Source organism: Pleuronectes platessa, chromosome 17, assembly GCF_947347685.1.
Source record: "Pleuronectes platessa chromosome 17, fPlePla1.1, whole genome shotgun sequence".
In the NCBI taxonomy this organism is placed as follows: Eukaryota; Metazoa; Chordata; class Actinopteri; order Pleuronectiformes; family Pleuronectidae; genus Pleuronectes; species Pleuronectes platessa.
In genome coordinates, this window is record NC_070642.1 from 16,541,815 (window position 1) to 16,563,182 (window position 21,368).

At 43.0% G+C, this 21,368-nt stretch overlaps 1 protein-coding gene across 2 annotated transcripts in view; it reads right to left on the minus strand.

Moving 5' to 3' along the window:
• Positions 1–231: 231 nt before the first annotated feature.
• Positions 232–21,368, minus strand: part of foxo3b (forkhead box O3b) — a 44,682-nt gene continuing 23,545 nt past the window's right edge. For both annotated transcript variants that reach the window (XM_053445755.1, XM_053445756.1), the window contains exons 3-4: positions 4,422–5,896; positions 232–3,682 (exon numbers count right to left, since the gene is read on the minus strand). In XM_053445755.1, the coding sequence (XP_053301730.1) occupies positions 4,451–5,896 (1,446 nt within the window). In that variant the 3' untranslated portion in view covers positions 232–3,682; positions 4,422–4,450. The remainder of the gene's footprint in view (positions 3,683–4,421; positions 5,897–21,368) is intronic.

The window sequence follows — 21,368 nt, forward strand, 5'->3', positions numbered from 1 at the left end:
CACGAGAGAGAGATTGATCTTCTGGAGGGAGTGTGAGGTTAAATTTGTTCACGCACAGTTGGTGAGTTATCCTGTGAATTAACAGCACATGTGAGGCGGATGAGGGCCGCTGCGTTTTCCTTGCTGGGTTGGAAATTCCTCTTGTTGCGCTACGAGCTGCAACTTCTGAATAACTGTTTTGTGTTCATGCAGCAATTCAAAACAAAATGAGTTATGAGAAGGACACGGAAAGGGTGTGGAGCCTCACCAAGCTTTATTTACATGCGCGCCATTTCTTATACAAACTAGATTACAATTCAAAATGGAATACACAGGAAAAATACCCACTAACATCAAGTCGAGAAGAAGCAAGATTAATAAAGGGCAAAGTTCAGAGGGCGTATGGATGGGAGCTGGACTGGGCCTCTGTACAAGGATGGAAAAGGTTCAAGATCATGAAAAGGAAACGTCCAAAAAGGTGATTAAGGTAACTAGTGGTATGTCTCTCCTATTGTTTTTATTGTTTTTATTGTTTTTCTCAGCATTAAAGTTGCACGTGTTGTGCTGCAGGTGTGTGTGTGTTGAGCACAAGAAGAGAAGACCTGTACTTCAATGAAGTAGTAGCACTGACTGACTGTGTGGAAGGCCTGATCCACTGTGACTAAACTATCTACCCGAAAAGCCAAAAAAACGTTTGAATGCATTGAATGTACAAAATGTAAGCAACACTCTCCTGCGATTGAGAATCCCCTTTGCAGTTTATCAGGGATCTATAACCCCTTCTTTAAATAGAAGGGATTAGAGCATTCCCTGGATTCACCTTGTCAGTCTTCACAGGAGGATTAAAGCAATATTCTGCACAGTCTGTGTGGATACATTCAAATGCTTAGCAGTTCGGGTGATGGCTCAGGATTACCCCTACCCCCCCAGAAAAACAAAAACAAAAAAACAACAATTTTGAAATGTGACATGATGTAGGAAATTCCAACTCGTTGTCGGGTGATGCTTCAAACGTGTCAAGTTCATAACTAGCGGCTCACTGAAAGCACCGGGACGTGAGCCTACTCCACCCCAGGTGGAATAAATAGAAGTGCTAGGCTGAGGAACGTCCGTTAAAAGAGGCTTTGCCCCGTGTCTGTGTCAATGTTCACACACTTGTAATAATAAACCCCTCAAATGCAGGAGGGTGGTTCAAGTGCTGCTCTGTAAGCCCTGATTTAAAAAAATTGAGACAGAGTGTGCGTTTGATACAGGGTCCTTCTCTGTGTTACAATTTCTGTCGAGGGACGGCACCATTGGCAGGGTCAAGGGGGGTACAGCTAAGTCATGCACTAAACCTCAGATAGCACGGTAGATCATTCTAGGCAACCATGCACGCGCACGCCTCTCCCTTGGCCTCAAAGTGATATACACACATCTGTACACTTTATACACAGTGGGTCACACACTTCATGTCACTACCCCGGACAGAGATGGGGTACCAGGGTGTCCAGATGCTACGTCAATGGTGCGTTCCACCATTTTCAAAATCTGGTTTCAACAATTAAATCACTGGTAACAGTGTTCCCTTCTACCTGGTTGTTCATTATTTCTTCAACTTAACCTTTAGAGGTATCACAAAATCCAAGGGTCAAATACTACACAAGTAGCCTACATAAAGACATACAGCGAGTATATATGCATTTCACACAGTTCATAATGCATAAATACATGCACGCATACAGTCGGCTGTGCTGTATGCACCATGAGGGATAGTGAGGGGTTACACGTCCTTGCGAGATTAATTCAACAGAAAATACACACGACAGATAAACACACACGCGCTCACAGACACACATACACACACTCACTTACTCGGGAAGTCACCTGCGGGAGCACCAGGCGTGTCCGTGAGGGGATGTGTGTATGTGTGTCACGAGTCCGACAAGAGGAGAAACGGCTATGACAGCAAAACGAAAAATAACAGACCGCGTGGAGTCTGACATTTCTGTTGCTTCCTCCTCTTCATCGCAACGGCCAAAAGTTCACAGGATACAAGTTCACAAACACAAAGCATTACTGTTTTTTTTTCAATCAAGAAATGTTAAAATACCATTAGAATGTGACTTGATGTTATTTAAATGGGAAGCCTCCCTTTCCCCCCCCCTGAGTGATTCTATATATATGCATAACAAGCCCCACGAGCTCATTTCAAGAAAACAGCAGAGCTTAACACAGATCCCTGGTATTATTTAATTCTATCTATGTAGGTGACTGGAGTATATATATATATATATATATATATATATATATATATATATATATACTGTATATGAGTGTGTGTGTGTGCATGTGCGTGCTGTGATTTGGCTGCCAGCATATCCTACTGTTTGTTTCAAGTAATTTGGCAATATACAAAGATAGCTTATTGTTTTTACTCGAGAAACAAATGGCTTCTAGAGGAATGAGCCTAAAAACCCTGCTCTCGCCGCCGTCTACGGATTCGACCTCGCCGTGCTACATGTGGCTGCAGCTTTGGGCTTCTGCAGGTCATGGGTAGAAACAGGAAAATAACAAACAAAGTAACTAAATGCACGGCTTGCTCTCAGGACAGGATTCAACACTGTTTACATAGCACCTGTTATGGTGTGGAAATGTTCACAACCCTCGGACACAGGTATTCATTTTGGCTACATCATATGCTGTGATAAACGACCTTAACAGAATTCACTAGACGCGAAGAAAACAAAGAAAAGACTGACAATACCCCCCCACCCCCCCCACCCCTTCCTTCTTGAACTTCCCACTGTCCTGCACTGTACAAATATCCACGATGAGATTTTCTTCCTATAGTCTTTTTAACATTTTTTACAGTTGGATATACACACAAAAAAAGAAGAAAATATTGTTGTATTATGAAGCTAATTGTAATACAACCCTCAGTATGCTGCAGTTTATTTCGAGCATGATATAAGAACTAAACGGGTCGTGCATGGCTTTATATCGAGGAAAGTTTAACTTCTACGGTTCTGAGATCTTGCAAACTGGGTCAGCGTGTAAGTTTGTCTGTGTGTGTGTGTGGATGTGTGGCTGCTAAATGAGTAACATACTCTATTTCCATCTTTTCATTTTATCAATACACCAGTTCTCTTTGTACAGACATGAATGATGCAGAAACAAAACAAAAAAACACTGAACATTTAAAATCACTAGGTGAGAACAGAGGGATTTTTTTTCGACATAACACGTCCCAGGATTTACACCACATAACTTCTTGATTTTTTCAATTTACACGTTTTCTACTTTTTTTAATATCTTCAACGGGAATAACTGCACTGTGCACATCTTCCTTCTTTGCTTGATATTCAGTCCTTGCTTTCCGCCTGAAACCCCTTCTGATAGGCAGAGTCTCTTTGATATCAACAAACTGGGTGTCAAAGGAAAATTGCATAACCCTAAGATTTGTGAGTTTGTTGTGATTGTTTGACGTAGCTTTTCCTTCTTTTTGTTGTTGTTTCACAGGATGCGTTGAGGGCTTATATGTGCAGCATCACTAGAGTCTGTCAGATCGCTCATAGTTCACCAGTGTGGGAGCAAAGGTAAAGCTCTCAAGAGGAAGTCTTCTTCTGTAAACATAGGGTTTGTATTTTACGTTGTGCTGATGGCAGGTTTGGCAAAAAGGATGTTGTACATCTGATCTTCTCTTGCAGTGCACAGTTCAGACCTGGGGAGAGAAAGATAGTAGAACATAATTTCTGAGTATCTGTGCAGTACCTCAAAACAATCTTAACTTAATGTCAACCATTTCTAGGGATGCATCAATAAGCTCTGTTCTAAAACAGGTAATCACCAATCCACTGTACACTGTTCATTTGCAGTGATAAGTGAGTGCTCACAGTCAACACTGGTGCCATTACAGCCACGAAGTCAACCTCAGCTCACCTGACAGCTACAGCAGCTGATCTCAAAGCCAGCCCACATCGGCTGATGGCTCAGCTGACCACCTTCCATGTATTCATTGGCAAAGCTCAAACAAGGCTCCTTATTTAAGCTTCAGCCTGAAACCCCGGCTGCTTCCTCCGCAAGCCATTCTACAACCCACCTCCACCCCAGCTCCCCCCTTTTCATGTTGTGTTTGATTAATTCAATTACATTTCTGTTGTCATTGATGCCACCTCTGTTCCCTTTGGGGGTCTTTCTGCTGCTCTCCCTGTCTTAACCTTTCTATGTAGGCACGTGGGAGGATGGAGAAGGGTGCCGTCTCTGTCTAAGGCTTTCCACCCCTGCACTTGGAAGGGCAGGGAGGTCCTTGAAAAGAGCATTACCGCCAAATGTAACTTATGCAGATGCAATTAAGATTTCTTTGACAAAAGGGGCCTGGAAATACTGTATCCCTAATTCCTACATCTAAGAAGATATGTTCACCTGTTCACACATACAACAATCATTTAAAACGTACATACCTGCTTTGCTCCTTCCTGGCCCGAGCATATCAGCCAGGTACCCAGCTCTCGGAGGTCTGCTTGGTGCTAGTGAAGTTGCTGACTCCGTTCATGTTGGCCAGAGAGTCAAAATTAAAGTCCAGGCCATCTGCGTCCATCAGTTCATTCCTGATGATGGAGTCCATATCACACTCCAGGCTGCCATTGAACATGTCCAGGTCCAGGTCAGTGGGGAACCGGTCCTGACAGATCCCCCCACTGCTGCTGATTGTTCCATTCAGGAAGATCGAGGTGTCGATCTGCATGGAGGAAGACCCATTTCCTCCCAAGGGCGAGAGCAAGAGCTGCTGCTTAGCATTAGCCAAAGTGTTAGCCTCATTGGCAAGGTTCAGGCCTCCATTTAAAGATCTCAGGGAGCTTTGGTTGTGGTTGTTACTCTGCAGCAGCTCACCTTGGATGCCCTGAAGTCCTCCGGTAGTTCCAAAGGTCATTACAGGATCATTGCGGAGCATGAGGCCCCGGCGAGAGTTCTGGGAAATGACGGCTGCAGCGCTGGCCTGTGACATCAGCGGGTCAGACTGTGTCATCATGACATCACTGTGGCTGTGGCTGTCGGAGTTGAGCAGGTCTTGTAGTGTCTGGCTACCAAAGCGAGACATGCTGATGCTGGAGAAAGAAGTCTGCTTGTTCTCCTGGATGGTCTGCATGGGGGACGGACGTAGAGAGGAACTCGTTGGGTGGGGGCCGAAGATGGAGTTACTGAAGCCGTTAACTCCACCATTAGAAGAGTTGGACGGTGGAGAGGAGGCGGTGGTAGGTGAGCCTAACCCGGTGGGTTTGGACCCAAAATTGAACCCTGAGGACCCATTTGGAGGGGTCTGGCTAGGAGTAGTTGGCACCAGGTTGATGTTTTCCAGCAACTCATCCATCAGGTCATCCGTGAGTCCATCATTCAGGTTCATTGTACCTGCCAGGTCTGCCAGGCGGGGCAGCTCAGCTGGCGCAGCTTTCCCATTTGTCGTGGGGATGCTAGGAGAAAGGGCTCTGCCCGGACTGGAGTAAAACATAGGCGAAAGAGGTGGCTCATCATCGGGCACCTCATCTAACTCTGGGTTGGCCAGAATTGGTGAGAGGCGACCGCTTACAGTGCTGGCATTGGAGTTTGTACGGGAGCGGAAGTCTGTCCAGGCATCCAGCTCCTCACTGCTGCGTGACGTTGGGCTTCCGGGCCACTTAGAGAGACCTGAGGGACTGTCTCCACCGCCCTCACCAGCTGCAGCGGCTGCAGCTTGCAGGGCCGCCTTCTTCTTGGCAGCACGGCCACGGGCGGATTTGGTGTACTTGTTGCTGTTGTCCATGGAGACTGCACGGCGGCGAGGAGCCTTGCCGCCCTTCCCTCCTTCTGGGTTGATCATCCACCAGGAACTCTTCCCTGTTCCTTCGTTCTGGACCCGAATGAATCGGCTGTGGAGGGAGAGGTTGTGTCGGATGGAGTTCTGTAACACAAGAGAGGAACAGAGGAGGTTGTGGTGAGCGATGTGTGCAAAATACTCTAGAAGCAATTTCACAAACAATGACTGTCATCAATATTGATCCGTTGTACTCTTTCTATCCTGTTGCCAATAAAACATTCAATGAATACGCCTCATCAAATCCAACAACACTCATCCATAAACCACCCACCACCACTGATTCTACAGCAGCATAAACAGTTGCTCTTGGTGACTAGACACCCAAAGCAAAAAGCCCATTGTTTCAATTGTTTCACTAAATATAGACAGGAACACACTAACATGCAGCAGCATTTAGAGCTGATGTCTGCATTGTTCCCAGTGTAGCTTTTGTCTTGTGACTATAAAAGAGAAAAGAGCAATAATGGTTTAAAATCGAGCGTCTGCCTCGTTATGAATGATACATACAAAGAACCAGTGTTGCGTAAGAATCACATTCTGTGTCAGATCATGTGTGTTTGTGCACCCCTGTGTGTGACTCATGGCTGGTGTGTATTGATCAGCTCTGAGCTCCTCCGTTGTGCGAACCAAAGAGGCTCATTGTTAGGGACGTGGTGCACATGACAGCCCCTGGTAATGATCAAGAGTTTCACAGAGCTGTGCTGTATGTACACACTTAAGGGACAAAACTGTGATAGAACAACCCTGTTGAATCCTTTGTTGCCTCGCTGCTGCCTTTGTTTACGTAAATAGTTATCAGACGGATAATCTTCTACGCTGAAGATTTAGCGGTTTTACACATTAAGCCGTGCTAGCAGTGTATCCAAGTAACTTTCTTGGTACCTAGAAAATGAGGCCTAGAGACTTTCCCATTATTTTCCTCTTTCACAAACATAAGATTGACATTTGTGGTTTGAGTGAAATATACAAGCCCTTCCTGTCTAAAGTTTCAAAATAAGAGCCTTGGGCACTATTGTTGCTGTGCACTAAATCGCTTCAGAATCTCGACACAGCTTTGATTCATCTGTAGCGTCCCATTCTATTCTGGTCATGTACAATAATTAGGGAAAACATTAGGCAGCAGCCAGATATTTCAGTTTAATGCCACCAAAGTGGATTGATACAAAAACCACAGGAATAGACACAAAGCTAAGAAACAACTGTTTTCACAAAGTGCTATTTAAAAGCAGGCCTCGTAACTTTTAATTTTTAAAGTTGTTATGGGTTTCCTCTTGCACAATGTAAAGCATTCACATGTCACTTTGTTTCAGTCACTGATTTGATTAGCACCGGTTAAAAGAAGAATTGTTTGTTGTGAGCTCTGGCTTAACAGTTATTTAAGTCTCGAAATTCCAACCTCACTCGGTCTGTAAATTACACATGTCCATCTGGTCCCCCCCACAACACACACACACACACACACACACACACACACACACACACACACACACACACACACACACACACACACACACACACACACACACACACACACACACACACACACACACACACACACACACACACACACATGCAGCCATCTGGTTACTCAAGAACACAACATTTCACGGTTCTTATATGACACGACAATGAAACAAATGTGCACATACGCTCAGCTACATTCTCAAGTATCGACTCAAAGAAATGTGACAAACACTTATACGGGAAAATTACGAATCTGGATACGTGATTATGTCCCGACTTGTTTTTGTTATGACACTTTCTTCTTGTGCATCCTTTCCTTCCCACTCAAGACCTTGTTGAATTCATTATTTTGCCTCTGTCTCCTTTTCTTTCCATACCCCCTCCCTCTTCCGCAGTTTCTGTTGTTTCACAAGCACGTAGCTCTTATGGGTCCTGAGGGACGCTGGGGCTATGCTATATCCTCTCATATAAACAAGCCAACCGCCATCCACAACATGCAAGCATTTTCCCTTCTCTGTTTTCCTGCTATGTATATTTTTACTCCCTGAAAGAGAACAGATTTCAGGGCTCAAACCGCCGAGGGCCAACTTTTTTTCATTTTTTATGGGAATCACAATATTGTTTTCCATGAAGCAGTCCCGTCTTTCCTGGGCAGCAGTTTACAGACAATCTGGTCTGGATTGTTATTCTGGTCGAAAGCAGTTCAATCAGAGAGGAGACAGAGTCGGTTTGAGTTACATTTCTGAACGCTACGTTGGCAAGTCGGATCTCTGGGGCCAAACTGAACCACTGACCCATTGTGAGTGTGTGTGTGTATTTGAGTATTCATCAGCATGTGTGTCTTGAAATATGGTTTAGAACTTGTAGCTTCTTGAGTCTTTTGAGAGCAGATGCAATAGTCATGTGCACTGTGTGTAGCAAGAACTGTGCAATAGCCAATCCATAAAAAGCTGCAAGTAATGGTGACTGGTGTGCGCATGTGAATGTACGTTCTCAAAGTGTGTGTGCGTCTGTGCGTGTGTGTGGGTGTGTTCTGTGAAATGAGGTAAGATGAGAAGAGATACCAGGGAGACCAGTGTTTATCCTCTGCCAGCATCTCTCGAGGCATGACGTAATGCTGCTTTATTACTGAATATTTTACCAAAACACACACACACACACACACACACGGTCACGCTCACACACACGCACACACAAACACAATCGCTAAATGTTTCCAGCTGCCAGGCACATGTAAATAATGGACAGACTTTGTAATGGAAAGAGGAGAACTTCTGGTGGGATGAATTAGAGCAGAATGAATGGAATGTGCTTTCCCTTCTCTCACTGCTGTAAACATCTACCTGCCAGGACCTGACACTTCATCAATCCTCCCTCCCATTCCGTTTGTCCCATGCTCTTTTCATCCAAGCCCCCCCCCCCCCCCCCGCTCTAACAGAACCACTTGTTGAATCTTTCTTTTCCCTGCCACCGCTCGCATCCTCCAAATGTCAGGTGCGATGATTCTCGATGTGATGCAGCAGCGATAAAAAGGAAGCCGGATGTATGCAAGAAAAGAAAAAGTGATAAAGGAAAAAATAGGTGGCAAGTGTGAGTGACGGTGAGAAAAGAGGCCGACAGAAATGTGAAAAAAGGGAACGTGTGAAATAAATCGGTATAAATCTGTATAGTTCTAGCAGATCCTCCAACTAACTACATGCACAAACCCTGTTATTCTGGATAAAACGTATATTCCCACACCACAAGCAGCATTTCATTTCAAATCCACCGTACGGGTGCAAGGAGCAGAATGAATGTATGCTCTTTGTGTGTACGTCTCCATGGCCCTCCTCTGTGCGAGAGGGAAACTGTACGCTTACTGCTGTAGCTCCTCTGGGGTATTCACAAAGCCCATTAATAAAAACAGCTCGCTGAGACAGCAGCTATGATTCATAACTCCTTCCATGCAGCCACAAGAGCTAAATAACACACGGACACTACTACAGCTTGCAGCGAGAGCTTTGCGATGGATAATTACGTTCTTCACGCTGGACGGTTACTTCTTTATAGATGTTTTAGTAAATGTTCTCTCTTGACCTTATTTTTCCCTCCTTCCTTTGATCTGACTTCAAATAAAGGTTTTCTATATCCATTAAGTGGCTTAGGGGGAAGAGCAGTTCATCCGCAAAGGGTCTGCAGGTTCGATCCCAGTCTCTCGTGTCCTTGGGGCCTCCCTGATGGCTTTGCCGACAGTGTGTTTGTGATGTGTGATGGATGCACATAGATGCACTGAATGAGGTGCATGATGCTTTAAAAAGGTCATCAGAGTGGTCAAGGCACCAGAACAAATAAGAAGCCTTTACCACTTCACTGCTGCTGCTGCTTTACAAAACTAGTTAAGCTGAGAATCAGTTGTTCATGAGACCGGTTGTCCAGGTTCACCAGGGTTACATTTTTGAAGCCATCTAACTCAAAGTAGCCTGACAAAGCTGAACTTGCTTTGTGAGACGGGCCCCAGCTGTATGTGTGTGTGTGTGTGTGTGTGTGTGTGTGTGTGTGTGTGCGTGTGTGTGCGCACCAGCTGCGGCCAGAGCCCAGGAACACAGAGGCCTTTTTGTCCATCAGCAACATGTGGGAACAATAAATCACTGTCAGCAACCACGCTAGGAATCTCTCCCTCTCCTTTGTCTCATTATTCAGATTTTTTTAAGGTGCGTAGGTGGGAATTCGTATTTTTTGCATTTATGTAAATCTGAATGAGGTAGGTGTGTGAAAAACATTTAAAAAATAAGGTGTTTTAAAGAGATTTCCAGGCCACTCTGAGGGAATTAGATCGATTTATTACTCCAGATGCATGTTGTAAATGTGAAAAAATTTACTCCCACTAGGTCATTCAGAAGCAAATCCCTCTGATTGGTGGAGATGATTCTAAGGATTGCTCTCTAATTGGATGTAGCTGTGCCAGTTCCAGCTGTGGTGATTGGTGGATAGAAATTGGTGTGCGTAGCCAGGCAGTGCAGAGCAGGGAGGGACTGCACAGTGTTGCCAGTGTATTTCATCACCCAGCTACAGCACATATCTGAACTCAAATGTATGAAATGGCTGGGTTTCACGTCATCTGGTTCTTCTTGTTTGTTGGAGCCTGAGAGAAACATTTTTACTGGTCACACCGGACCTTCCTCACCTCTGGGAGTGAGGAAATACCCACAGAAAAAACACACACACATACGCACACGCACACACGCACACGCACGTGTACAAGAAGCTCAGCACACAGCTCTTCATGTGCTGTACTGCAGGGAAAGTGTTAGGTCAGAGGGTCACAGTGTCATGGAGTCAAGAGATAGCGCCGGGTCAAAGGTCAAAGTGCTTTGAGGTCGCAGCTCTCGCATCATGCGCCCTAGACCCTCCCCTTTGACCTTGTTTCACTGCCACGATTGGACAAACTCTGTGACCTAAGCCTCACACCTCTGGTGTACTTAACCACCCGCTGACACCATGTGTATGTGTGTGTGCGTGTGTGAGTCCTGGCCAAACATAACCGCACTTTATCAGTCATTATGTAAACCAGCACTAATTTGAGTCTAATGTCAACAGTGGCCGCTGCTGGGTCAAGTAGACAAGTTGCACAGCTTTAGTTACCATTTGAGATGAGGGACGGAAGATGGGCAGCAGGTTAGAATGAAGCGCGTCTGTCCCGTGTGTTTTCTTTCTTTTTAGCCAATGTAAATAAGATGAACTTTGTGCAAAGAGGTGACAAAAAGCGACCGAAAAAAATCAATAACAGATACATGACAAATAGAAAAGGTTTGCAAGGCTGGACAGAGTTAAAGGAGCTTGTCGTTTTGTTTTTATATACGAGAGAAAAAAGATGAACAGTTATGTTTACTAAGCAAGAGCAGAAGATTTGCCCAAAATGCATGTAATATTTTACACTTAAAAATCCCGTATGAATCAAGTGATCTTGAACTCATGTAGTTAAAAAAGAGACAAAATAATAAAATATATGAAGTATCTAATGTACATTGAGGTGTATAACTATACCCTAGAAACAGGTTGTATTTGGATTTTTTTTTCTTTCTCTCACCTTCTGAAGACAGACACAAAAAATATCTATTTTGAAATATTTTCTTTTTATATTTAATGATGCACTATAGTATATAAAGATGTGTAACTACTCTGTATTTGGATAAATATAGAAACAAACTTCTGGACTTTTACTTGATATACTGTAGTTAAGGGGATTTTTATAGCGAGCAAATTACTTTTTCTGTTGTATTAATGTTCTCCTCGAGGATTGTGATAATGTGTTGTGAGGTGTGAGGTGCGGGCACAGACAACATGCAGGTCTCGGACACGTATGAGGCAGTTTATAAATAAACAGCCCGGCTGGTCTATGTTAACGCTGCAGAGAGAGGATGGTTATTTATACTGTGACCCTGCACAAACCCACACACACACACAGACACACACACACACACTTGGTCTGGGTTCCAGCAGCCCTGAGCTCTGGACTGCAGACAGAACATTCCATTCTCTTCAATCATATGTGCGTTTGCCGGCCAGCGGCTCGGTGTCTCTCCCAGATTGTGTGTTTAACTTTATATTTATGTGTGTGTGTGTGTGTGTGTGTGTGTGTGTGTGTGTATATGTTTGTGTGTGTGTGTATTAACGCTGGATGGGGATCTGGAGCTTGGCAGGAGGAATCGGTTACACCTCATTCTGCGTATATTTCTGCTTGTACTCGCCCTGCTGCTCCTCGTTTTATGAATTGATTAACGTTTTCATGGAAACACAAAGCACACACCCACACAGACACACTGCTTTCCAAGAATCGTGACCTTGTTCAATCATGAAAAATCCCCCCCTTGTCATCGCAGAGACCTCACCACTGCAATTTCTTCCTCTCCCTCTCTTCTCCCTTTTCCTGGATCTAGTGTATCCAGTGTTGTGTAAGGCCACATGCTCAAAAAAACCTCCTTGTTTACTCTCCTGTTTCCTCCAATCAGTTTGCCTGAGGTGGGGGAGTTGGTCGGCCCATCCCACCTCTGAGAGCCAATCAGTGCTCGCCGTTGCAAAGGCTTGGCTCATCACGTTATCCTGCAGCGAGGCATCAGTGGGTCAGTGTGTTTTGATAAGTGCTGTACGGTCACCTCAGTTCCTATAGAGCATGTGGCTCATGGTCACGGTGGGAAATTCGATACAAACAGAGACACACACACACATTCACACACAGACACACACACACTGGAAGGAGGATGAGGGATATTAAAAGCAAGAAACAGCTGCTGTGTGGGAAATACATCACTAGATATCCTCATGATTTGGATCCAGAAAAAACATAACAAAATCATATTTCTTTCTTCAAAGCCCAAAGAAGGAAAAAGCTTGAGATGAGATAAGGCGAACACACACTCAATGTACGTTGATGCACATATTGTTTGTTTCAGTTCAGTGCAGCTTTGCTTTGGGACGACACAGGACGTCCCCGCTGGGTTTTATCAACCCGAGTTCAGGACATAGAGTCCTTAAGCCACGGAGGAGCTGCTCCTGCCAAGAGCAAACACATGCACACGCACACGCACACGCAAGTACACTGACAACATAAATCATCTCAGCCAACACAAAGAGGACTTTTTGTATGACACAGGCAGATCAAGTTTGCAACGCGTGGGTCTAATATTCTGTCATGATACGAATACTTGTCGCGGGACTAATCATTTGGATCCTTTCACTCATCTGGAAATTCAACTTAGAAACTATTTCAGACCAACAACCAAATACAAAAGTCTCCGTTATCTATCAAGCTAATAAACACCTGGTGCATTTAGCTTCTTTCAGGGTTCATACACATTTTGACCAGTGGATTTCCATGACTTTTCCATGACTTTTCCATGACTTTAAACCAAATTTCCATGACCGAACACTTTGTGAAATCTCGGTGTATTCGCGAAAAAGTGACAATGTAGTATTCAAACTACAATGAGAATTCCAAGGCATACTTTAAATTACACAAACCCAAGTATGCCTGCTTATATTTTAGCGTATTTTTTTAAAAGCATATGAATTATTTAAAACTCAGCGTAAATTAACTAGGTATGGGCATTCAATTAAATGGTCTTAATCGATCGTTGGGAGAATTAATGATCGATTTTCGATTAATCATTAATATTTTCATATTAATATTCACTATTTATAGGCTATATTAAAATGCAGTGAAAATAGAAAAAACAAAGCGTGTTTCCTCATTGAGATCTTTATTCGAAGATGAACAGCTCTTGTGGCAGTTAAACGGGATCTGTTCACTGGTAACACTTGAAAATATGCGCTGCTGTACTCTAGACTAAGCCCCGTTTGGAGCTAGCTGAATTTGACTGTTCTCGCCCTCTCAGTCAAGTTATTGTCACGCCCTAACTCCCGGAACCCCTGACACAGACCCGGGTCTGTCCGGGTTCCCCTCCAGGTGGACTGACGGTCCGTGTGGGGACATGAAGCCGAGCAGCGCAGGTAAGCTCCGGGTTGCTTTCTCCAAATGCTAACGTCCTCGCTGTGCTGCGTTCTTTGCAACTCGGATATTCCGACGTCCTGCCACATAGCGAACATGCAATAGTTTTCATCCATGAAAAAATAATGTCATCGACGAAACTCATCGTCTATTAATTATGTCCATCCCTAAAATGAACAACATGAAAATATGAATATAACAAAATTCCATGACTTTTCCAAAACTTTTGGGAGATAATTTTTTTCCATGACTTTTCCAGGCCTGGAAAAACACATTTTAAAATTCCATGACTTTTCCAGGTTTTCCATGACCGTACGAACCCTGTTCTTTGTCCCATTGATCCTTATAAATCCTGTGATTTTGCAGTATTGCTCACAATGACCTACATTGTCTTTACAGTGGGAAAATTAGGGGTTAGCTTAGGACAATTTTATTATAAAGCCTAAATACTCGAACTTCTCTATAAAATTAACAATTATCTTCTTTGTTCTTCTTCATCACCTCGCCATCATCATCATCACCACCACCATCATGGACAGTTGTATTAATCAGGAAAAAAGAACTCTGGTATTGCTACTGATATTAGTATTGGTTTCTGTATCTGAATCGGAAACGGCCATGGTATCGGTATCAGTAAAGGTATTGGTTATAGATCGAAACTGAAACAGAAAAGTGGTTCGGTGCATTTCTACTTTACAAGAATATCTTTTTGAATGCCACTTTAATCTTTTCATGTGTTATACAAATTAAAAAAAATACACCCAGGACACTCAGCCTATAAATACAGACAGAGAGAACATGTAATAATAATACTATATCGTAAAAAAGGGTAATAAACCTTCGGTGGATTTAAGTTTCGTGAATGTTGTTTGGGTTTGTCGGTGGGCCAGTGGCTGACAGATCATCTGCCCTGGCACGATGATGAGGATGATGACGGTGGTGATGGCGGCGTGGTGACTTGTTGCCCTTTTTAAGAACTTGAAGTATTTCAACATGGGACATCTATAAATAGAGACGCACCACAGGGCAAGTCTGCCAGCTGCGATTATCGTATTTAGCCCGGTTTTATGAGCACGCTGATGACAGACACACGCTAATACACACAAAAACACACGCAGTCCAGATGAAAGCACAGCGGTGTGGACTCGGTGGTGCGGAAAGTCCATAAGTACAGAGAGAAAAGGGTGAAAAAGACAGGCCGACCACCAATAATGCCAGCGGTGTGCATTACAGAGCTCCTCTGTGTGAACAGGTGATTAATGAGACCTTCAAACTACGTGAGTATGAGTGCGTGAGAGGAAGAGAGAGAAAGAGAGAGAGAGAGAGAGAGAGAGAGAGATATTACAGAAGGACGTCAGAGGGATAGAGAGAGAACAAGAGGGCTCCCTTACTATCAAGGCTAACAGGGGTGACTATAAGATTAATTACATCGCTATGTGATACGAGAGGCACAGAGGAGTGGTGGGACCGAGGGAGAAAGGGGAGGGGGGGGGGGGGTGGAGGGCACTATCATATCTAATTATCAGTCGGAGGAATGTTGATATTCCTGCGGGGAAACTTGGTGCAGGTGACAAGGAATACGGTTGGGAAATGAGTCCGTCATCCACACCTCAAACCTCAGACCTACGTCAAGGGCATTTATTTTTTGCATCCGGGAATTTCAAAATAAAAGTCCTGTACATTTACTCAACACACAATATGCCAATATGTCACGTCCATGACCGGTAAATTTTTCAGGTTGTCGTAACTGAAGCTAACATAGATACTTGGCTAGCTCTATAGGAAGGTGATACTTTTATTCACTACAAAGCTCTGATTGGCTGATCATTTATGGAATGGGAAACAAGAAGAAAAGAAACCCATGGAGATTGAGACTGTTTACTTCAATAATTGAAGAAAAAGCAGAAGAAGAGGAGCGAGGGGGAGAGAAGTGAGGGGATGGAGGGAGGAAGTGACGGTGGGGAAAAGGACATGCTGTTTTTATGGGTGTAGCTCGGGTCAGGGGTTGACTGAGGTTTATCGCCTCCCTTAACGCCACTCTGCCCTGCCTGCATACTTGTATTTCCACTGAGGACCAGATTTTCTTCTGCACAGAACAAAATGGCAGCGCCTGGGTGAACTGAGGACACTGACACACTGGAAATATGGAAAAGATTTATGAAAGACCTCCGATTATGTCGGTAGAAATACAGATAACCGACTAAATTACAAAGTAAAGCTGCAACAGAGAGGTGTATGTCAGGAGTTTTTCTCGGAAGATAAAATGTCAGTTCTGGTCGCCGGCCGTAAATCTTCTGCACACACAGGAAATGACAAATTTATTTCTTCCCTGATCGTTATCGGTTCTTTCAGATCAGATACTGTCTTCTGTTTCTTTGAACAGCTAAGTCCCTTTATTTTGAAGTGACCAATTCCAATCAGTTAAACATTATTATACAATTACTGACTAAAAGTATTAAAACTAATTACAAAGCCTAATTGTATTTGAACCATAGGCTCAAAAGAGAGGACTTTAGTGGCTTTCAAATTAAAGTTTTCGAGAAGTCTTTTTTTGTGGTTCTAATAAACTTTCAACATACTCTCAGCCTTTCATGGACTCGTAAAATCTTTTAAATGAACCGTCCTTAAGGGAAAACATCACTTTTTTGTGTCCACATTGAATAATAACCTCTGACAAGCAGTCACAAACTACACTTTGCTTCGATCTCAAAGGGCCAAAAGCCAGAGAGGTTGGGAACCACTGCCTATCATAATCTGCAGGGAGTCAAATGTAAAAGAACACAATGTGCCGACACGTGGGGCTGTCGACAGGCAGAGGCACGATGTCAGGGTTCACGACAGTTGTATTTGTGTGTTTGGACCAAATATGAGGAGAAGTCGTACCTGGTGTTACCCGCACAAGTACACCTGCTGAACTGTTAGCTATTTTGCGTCTCTGTATTGACTTTGAAAGTGAAGTCGGCTCACTACTAAAAAAAACTACTCACACACAACTTCAACACTAGAGGGCATATACAGTATTTGCTCTTTACAATTTGCACTGGTGTTAAACTGTATGCTGATCAAATAAAGCTCTGGTGGATATACATACACCCAGCGATGGGCAGTATTTCAATTACTTGTATTTGAAATACGTATTTCAAGTACTTTAAGTATTTTGTAATTTGTATTTGATAGTGCCGATAAAAATCAAATGTAATTTGTAACAAAATACTTTAGAGTGGAGTAATTTAGTATTTTAAATATTCAAAATACTTTCTCCACTAATCAAAAAGCAGTTCACGAGTTCAGTCTTCAGATCTTCAAGTGCAGCAGATTGTCTGTCAAGGTAAATATTTTATCTGAGTGTGACAGATGTCAACTAGCTTGGATGTATAACTTATGTCAGGGTCTGGCTACATTATATAGCCTATTGTATATACATGGTGATGGTTTTAATATCAAACTAGCGATAGATGCTAATGACGCTAGCATGCTGGCTATGCTAGTGCATAGCTAGTGTTTAGCAAGTTAATTTATCAGTTGAGTAGCTAGCTATAGGAAGAGGGAGATTAGGAGCTTGTATGTTCATGATAACCTTATCTCGAGACGTCTGACCATCTAATCTTGAACTGTATTACAAGTTTTGCTTTGTCTTCTCAATGTGAATGTCATAATGCCATATCAATGGTTGGGTCTCAAGAACCAAAATGGAAAGGATTATTATGTCATTAATATGTCAGTGTGAATATTACACTTAACACTGTAATATATAACTATGGCCTACCATGCCACTGGCCAATGTAAGAGAGAAATTAGTAGGCTACCATGCCACTGGCCAAGGTTCAGTAAAAGAGAAGTAAGTAGGCTACTCACTTGTTTAGTTATTTTTCTGTGCAGAACTTTATGTACAGTAATTTATTTAGGCTATTTACCTGTGTAAAACTGGTTTTAATTCTATATTTTGCTTTAATAGTATACATAGGCCTAATGTGTGATGCTATTCATATGTGATGAATATTTGTTTTTTGGCTGTTTACCCATTAATCTATATATATATATATATATATATATATATATATATATACACACACACAGTGGTGGCCGAAATTATTAGAACACCTTTAGGATCTGACAAAATTGACTTTTTTTGCCTCCAAATCATGATTTAATGTCATAATGTTCATGAAACATGCAGATGGTTGCTCTGAGCACAAACAAATAACAGATGAAGTGAGTCCTACTGATTTTATACACTTGTAACTTTAATATTTGGTACGTCCACCTTTTGGAGCAATTACAGCAGCACATCTCTCTGGCATAGTGTCAATATATTTCCTAAGAACCTCAACCCTAATTTTATCCCATGCCTTCTGCAACTCAAGCCAAAAGCTTTCCTTTGAATGTACAATAGATCTGTCCAGTTTATCATGTTTTTTATCAGTTTACCAATTTTGTCAGATCCTAATGGTGTTATAATAATTTTGGCCACCACTGTATATATATATACGTAATCAATCAAGTTGTTGTCTTTTATTAGCTCTGCTTAGTTACACTGACATTCCGTGACTGTTCTTCCTTTTTGTGGGGTTCACCAGAGCTTTGTGTAAATTATACAGCCCAAACCTGAATGCTCTGCTATACCAAATTGTGAGAAACCAGAAAATCCAGAAAAAGTATTTCCTATATTTCAATTACAAAATACATGTATTGTATTTTGTTACATTTTCTGGCACCAGTATTTTGTATTTTATTTTGATACATTTATTTGAGGGGTATTTTGTATTTTGTATCAAAATACATTTTGATGTATTTTTGCCCATCTCTGCATACACCTCTGCCACTGTCCTGAGTGTGTGTGTCTGTTAATGTGACACTGAGGTGCACTGCCTCTTTGTTGCCATGTTTCCACAACACAGCCGGCCTCGTGCCTCCAGGATACATCCAGGTTTCACCTGCAGGACACAGCTGGAGTCGCAGAAGCATCGACTCATTTTCTACTTGTTGACGTCTGCGGTTTAATAACCTCTCAAACCTTCAATCCACTCTGCTGAAGGTGAGCTATGATCTCATTCAAACCGATTATGCAGATAATAGCATTACAGATAATCATGTTGGCTAACTAAACAGTGGGCCACCAGTCTAGTTGAGCCTGATTGTTGGAACCAGCAACATGCTGTTTCTTGTTTGTATTCGTGAGTTTGTTTGTGTGTTTATGCGTGTGTGTGTTGAGTGCAGCGGTGGAGTTCACATCTGGTCTGGATTAGTGTTGGGGCCCCACTGGTGTTCATGGGGCTCTTCACTCTAATGGTGCTAAAAACAGATACAGTACACCACGAGCGCACACGCATACGCACACACGCACACGCACACACACACACACACACCCACAGGCCACTGATTCTCACCACATGTTGTACCACGACAAACACTTTAAGAATAGTTCTGGTTTATTGCACTATTTGTGTTTTGTTTTCCTAGTTTTGCCGATCACCCTTTGCCGTCATACAATCGCCATTTAACTGCTGGGATCTGATCTGGGAACATTGTGACATGGCCAAAGAAAAGAAAAGACATCTGAAAATGAAGGCAAATCTTAAAAGACCGTCCACTGTAACCATCCATGTGATTCTACAGACGGACAGATGGACACAACACAGACAAAACTGAATTGTCTTATAAACTATAAACACAATTGTTTTCTCCTGGTCGATTAAACCAACAATGGTGAGTTATACTGCAGATGTTTTGGAATCGGTTTGACCTTTGACCTTGCTGGTTTAACACTGAACAACATCAGAACCAGCGAGAAGTGACTGGGAAAAGAAAAGTCTCTGTTTCTCATGGTTTCAGAGTCAATTGCTCCGTTCAACTCGCCTGCCCAGCACCTCTACTCTATGAAGTGTTTCTGTTTGACTGTGCGTGTGCGTGTGTGTGTGTGTGTGCGTGTGCGTCTGCTGATGCTGATGTCAGCAGTTCCAGGCCTCTCGTCTCCCTTCCTCCTACACACCAGCTGAGCAGCTGGAGAGAGGGAGGTGGTTTTTAAACTCACCTACACACTGACACAGAGTATCTGTGTCCTCTACGTGTTTGTTTTAGCACGGGGCGAGATCTTAACCTTTGCGAGGCAAACACCCAGCGGCAGAGACGGGCTGCGTGCAGACTCTCTGTTAAAACACACGTCCAGGGAGAGTTTTCTCCCGGCAACAGCCAGCCTTCTTCCTCAGCTGCCCCGAGACCCTGCCCCTCGGAGGAGTCACGTGACTTCCTGCCCGGAGACAAAAGGAAAGAGAGCAGCAGTTTGCCTTCACTCACTTTCCTTCTCCAGTCTTGCTCTGCATTCGACCATTTCTCCAAATGCGTTTATTACTTTGCTCGAGTTGCAAAGACTTTGTGGCTCAACGTTTCCTGAAGACAAATCTACCAGACGTCCGGTCTTTCTTATAGTTAACGCAATACAACTGAAATCGTGCCAGCTGACTCACACTCTCACACTTCATCTCCCCTTTTCACCCCTCTGCTCCCCCCCCCTACACGTCTGTTGTTATTGCATCACTTCCTGTGAATCTGAGCTCACTCGTCTGCGGTGATAAAAACGTAGAATATCCTTTGAATCGCTGGTTTCTACAGCAGCACTATTGTCTCATGACCCTTTGACCCAGTTCACCGGTCTCTGTGTGCGTGCCAGTGTTTGTGTGTCCGATGTAACTATGCCTGATATCATGTGTACAACGCTGCACAGGAGTTTGTGTGCGTGCATGAACAAAAGTGCACGCCCAAGCTTTTGTTTATACAAGTTGACTTTGTGCGCCTTAAGCTTATTAATCATTGCCAAAGGAGATGATGATGATGGTGATGACAGACACGGTGCCAAATTTGGCGTTGCTGTGTCAGCTCAAATCTACACGTCCTCCTCCGCTCAGCCATCAGCGTAATGTATTCTCAGTTTATTGGCTCTCGGCTCACAATGTGTGGCTTTTCATCTCTATATATTACCACATTTATAATCGCGTAAATGTAAATGAAAGCTCCGGTTCAAGTTTTGCAGCTTTTTTCTTCTCTATTCATAGATTTGACTTTTTTCATGCAAGGTTCTTAAAAACCTTCATGATGTTGAAAGAAGAATTAAATCTCAATCTCCTGGATTCAACGAAACATTGAGGGACTTATAACTAAACCCTAATTTCATCTCTGTGGTGTGTGTGTGTGTGTGTGTTTGAGACGAGACATTAACTCTAAAGAGAGATTTAAACCACAGACATAAGAGGGCGCACTCAGCAGAACATGCCCACTTTCTTCCTATTTTTCAACTTGAGCACAAAGATACTGCTCGTATGACACTATTGCTATTTTAGAGCATTCACTGCAAAAATCATAAAATCCTAAACATTGACACGACGACAAAAACAACGACAAATTTAGCAAACACGACAATAATCCGACAAAAGCCCTTTTGGCAAATATAACGCCGTCAGGATAATTCATTTTTCTCTGTGATGCTATTTCTTCATGGCATTTTTTACGGCACTGAGGTTATGTTTTTGTCCCCTGTCCATTTGTTTGTTGGTTGGTTTGGAAACAAAGTTACACAAAAACAACTAAACAGACTTCCACCAAACTTTGTGGAAG